We start from the raw sequence: 3784 nt of genomic DNA, 5'->3' as shown, positions 1-3784 counted from the left end.
GAACGAAGGCTGGGGGGCGGGGCTAAAGGAGACCAGTGATGAGGAATGAAGACGTAAAAGACTTCATGTATAGCTGCTGAACGTAGCTCATCGTTCATAATAACTAACACTTATATAATAAAGGTTATTAAAGACATATTTTCATGATGGGAACCAGAAATGTTAATCTGACTCGGTCAGCTGGTCTCAGAGGTCAGAGGTCAGAGGTCACACAGCTCTGAACAGCAGAGAGCTGCAGTGTTTGTGGAGATAATCCATCCAGGAGATAATGTGTGTCGTTTCCATGGTGATCTGTGGACGGACGGACGGAAGATCTGCTACAGAGTTTAATATTTCAAAACCAGAGGTCTCTGTTTCTGAGGTTAGATGTTAGTTGAACTCAGTTTCATCTCTTCTTTCAGACTTCAATGTCCCGTAAAACGTTTGTAGATTAATAACATCACACACACTCAGTTTATCAGGAACAAGCTGAGATGAACTCTGATTGAATCAAACAGTGAACTTAACCCTTTATTCAGGTTTAGATGTTCACTTTAGGATTCTCATATCGAAACCGACTGGACAAAATACCTGAAAGGCCTGGAGGAGAAGCCCCTCCCCTTCTTTAGGATTAAATATGCTAGAAGAACGTTTGAATCGTTCCATGAATAACACAGATGATGTTTGTATATTTGAAAGATGATTTGTTGAAGTCAATAAAGTCGTTGAATTATTACGTTTTGTGTGAACTTCTTCTCTGGTCTTAAACAACGCTTACATCACCGACATGAAGACAATGATTGTTTGTATAAGTCTTCTGACATTTTATCTTTGAATATGTAAATGAGGAATTATCTAACGGGAAATCTCCACAAATAGAAACCATAATAAAATAAATGTTTTCTTTCCTCTCGTCTGAAAGAAGACGTGGATCAGTGTCTCGCCTTCAGTTGTGTTGACCTCTCCAGGCCACCGTACAAACTCAGTTTACTGTCAAACCATCTCTAGATGTCTAGAGTCTTTATACGACACATAATGGTGAACAAACCAGAGTGTTTTTTTTGGTTTCGTTAACATTAAGCTGAATAAATGTTGTTATATGAGCTGATCTCAGAGCAGCTGAACCGACTGAAGACACTTTGTTTTACTTTACGAACTTCTACTAGAAGTCGTGCTGCTCAGCAGAGCGCTCTACGGGAACAGAACGAGTTCCTCCTGGTTGTTAGAGAGTTTGTTCTGACTGGATGTTGAGTGGGCGACGCTCTGCTGCTGCCTCTTTGTTTAATGGAGATATCAGCGAGTGCTAATGAAGTCTGCTAATCCTCTGAGCGCTCCGTTAATTCCTCTTCAGCCGGACATTCTGCCGTCGTGTTGGAGGAGATGAGCGCCGGCGGCTGCTGCTGATAGTTTTATTGTTTTATTGTTCGACTCCATTTAAAGTCAATAAGGGCTAATGGACGTTTGTTTAACTGGGATGTCGGCGTTCCTTCATCACCTCGCAGCCCGCCAGCTGCCAATCAAACAGGCTGCACCATGTGACCTGCAGGGGGAGGAGCATCTGTCTTCAAAAGAGCAGCATCCAGAGGACCAGGACCAGAGACTGCAGACCAGAACCAGCACCAGAACCAGCAGAAGATACCAGAACAGCAGACAGTAGGAACTTTCCTTTTTTCGTTGTCGTTCTTCTTCTTGTCTTTTCCTCACGTTCCTCGGTGCAAACGTTCTTCTTCTCCTTACGATATTTCGGCAGGTATGCAGAACGTTCGTTGTCCCGCCATCTTGGTCCTCGTGGCGTTGGTTCTGTGCGGTCCAGGTGTTTCATCACAGCCCGACAGAGACCAGGACCAGTACCAGAACCAGGACCTGGACGTGGAACTGCGTCACCACCGGCTGCTGCAACGAGCTCGCAGCGCCGGACTCCTGTCACAAGTGAGAGAGCCGGCATCCAATCAGAACGCTCCATTTCCACAGAAAAATGTGATTTTTAGTCTTACTCTTTTAAGGCGCCCTGACTTCTTCCAGGATAACGGTTCATGTTCGTTAACTCAACTGTTAGGAGACTTCGGATGGTTTCATAGATCTGGAGCTTTAACTCAGATGTAAAGTGAGACTCTGTTTATGAATAATCATCTTGTTAGTCAGATGTGACGGCTACAGGACAATGCTAAATGCTAAAACAGTAGCACCAGTGAAAACAAAGTCATGAAGTCAACTAACTGACATGTCGATGTCTTTTCACTGATGAAGATAAACTAGTTGGTTTGGTAAATGAGCTTCATGACCCAAACCTCCGTATATGAAAGAAAAAAAAAGAACATTGAAATGTTACACAACCTGTGAACAGAGCTACATCCTTTCCAGGAATACAACTACCAAAATAAAAGCTGTAAAGCAAGAGGATCAGTGACGAAACAATATTCCTACTAAACTGTTCACGGACTTGGCCTTCCTGTTTCATTCCTTCAAACACGTTTTAATCTGAACATGATCCATTCAGAAAACGCCCAATGCATGCACAATATTGTAATATTAATGGAATATTAGTGAACATCTAAACGCAGTCATTGAGATTTGAGAGGACCCAGAATCGAGCCCTGAGGAACCCCCATAGCCAAATTGAATGTGAGGATAATTTCAGTTTTGTGAGATTTCTTGTATTTAAGTGAATGCCTCATTTACAGCTGCTGAAAGGAACAGACATAGTGACTAGTTGGTGTTGAGTTTAGTGTTCCTCTTCTATCTGGGATCCTTCAGGCAGAACAAAGTCTCTAATGTGACCGTTTACATCAAGTTGTTCTTTAAAATAGTACTAACGGTTTAACGGTTTCATTTCCCAAACATCAATTCTTCTGTCAGGACAGAGCCTGAGATACACAACGTTTAAGGAACATATTAAAAACCTTCAAAATGCATGAACGACTAAACCCTGATAGAGGAGGAGGCCAGTCTGACTGAGCAGTAAATGGACCGTGTGTTGTTTGAGGCGCTGCAGGTGGAGGACACACCGGAGGGTGAACGAAACGAGTGCCCATAACATGAGTTCAGCTCCTCTCTGAACTACGACAGGCTGTTGAGTGACGAACATCTGGTTTAAATCAGGAGGCTTTTGTCCATTTTCAGTCTGGTTTTATCGTCACTTTCTGAATTTACATTTCTTTACATTAAAGTCACAGAGACTAAATGTGACAAACATTCTCTCCAGCTGGTACATTTAGTGGCTGTTAAGCTGTTAATGTTCCTTCAGTTTTTTTTCAGGTCCTCTGGTTCATTTTGGTTGAAAAGTGAAGACTGAAGGTTCATTTTTCACCTCAGAAACAGCAGCTGTATCTCATCTGCTGAGGAAGTTCATGTGATGAAATCAAAAGCTCAGGCAGGACTCAGACTAAAACTCTGTCTCGACGTTTCTCAAACTTTTCTAAAACTGTAAAATAACTTTTCAGGACTGGAGTAAACGTGCGGTGGAGGACCTGCTGGCTCAGATGTCGCTGCCGGAGGCCGAAGCCCAGCGGGAGGCTGAGGTCGTCTCCATGGCAACAGGCGGGAGGGTGAACCTGGAGCGGTCCGTCGACCCCGCCAACAACCTGCCGCCCCGCGAACGCAAAGCCGGCTGCAAGAACTTCTACTGGAAGGGCTACACTTCCTGTTAAAGCCCCGCCCAGGTAACTGACTACCTACTTAAGCCCCGCCCAGATAACTCGCATTCTGTGTCTGACCTGTCCTTGTTGTTGTCCTTGTTTCCATGGCAGCTGCCGCATGGCGACCAATCCCAGATCACCTGACCTTCACCTGAGCGACTGGACGGACC

The 3784-nt window shown here is 44.2% G+C and overlaps 1 protein-coding gene across 1 annotated transcript; it reads left to right on the top strand.

Moving 5' to 3' along the window:
- Positions 1–1592: 1592 nt before the first annotated feature.
- Positions 1593–3784, top strand: sst1.2 (somatostatin 1, tandem duplicate 2). Its single transcript, XM_054604131.1, has 4 exons — positions 1593–1632; positions 1730–1908; positions 3420–3638; positions 3726–3784. The coding sequence occupies exons 2-3, from the start codon at positions 1732–1734 to the stop codon at positions 3624–3626; spliced, it is 384 nt and encodes a 127-aa protein (XP_054460106.1). The 5' UTR covers positions 1593–1632; positions 1730–1731; the 3' UTR covers positions 3627–3638; positions 3726–3784.

This window comes from Anoplopoma fimbria, chromosome 1 (assembly GCF_027596085.1).
Source record: "Anoplopoma fimbria isolate UVic2021 breed Golden Eagle Sablefish chromosome 1, Afim_UVic_2022, whole genome shotgun sequence".
NCBI lineage: Eukaryota > Metazoa > Chordata > Actinopteri > Perciformes > Anoplopomatidae > Anoplopoma > Anoplopoma fimbria.
This window is presented reverse-complemented; position numbering and strand designations above follow the sequence as displayed.

Bases quoted from the DNA above. Each gene is read 5' to 3' on its own strand.
- sst1.2 (XM_054604131.1), top strand. From the start codon at position 1,732: ATGCAGAACGTTCGTTGTCCCGCCATCTTGGTCCTCGTGGCGTTGGTT. The intron at 1,909-3,419 runs GTGAGAGAGCCG...ATAACTTTTCAG, and splicing joins GCGCCGGACTCCTGTCACAA to GACTGGAGTAAACGTGCGGT.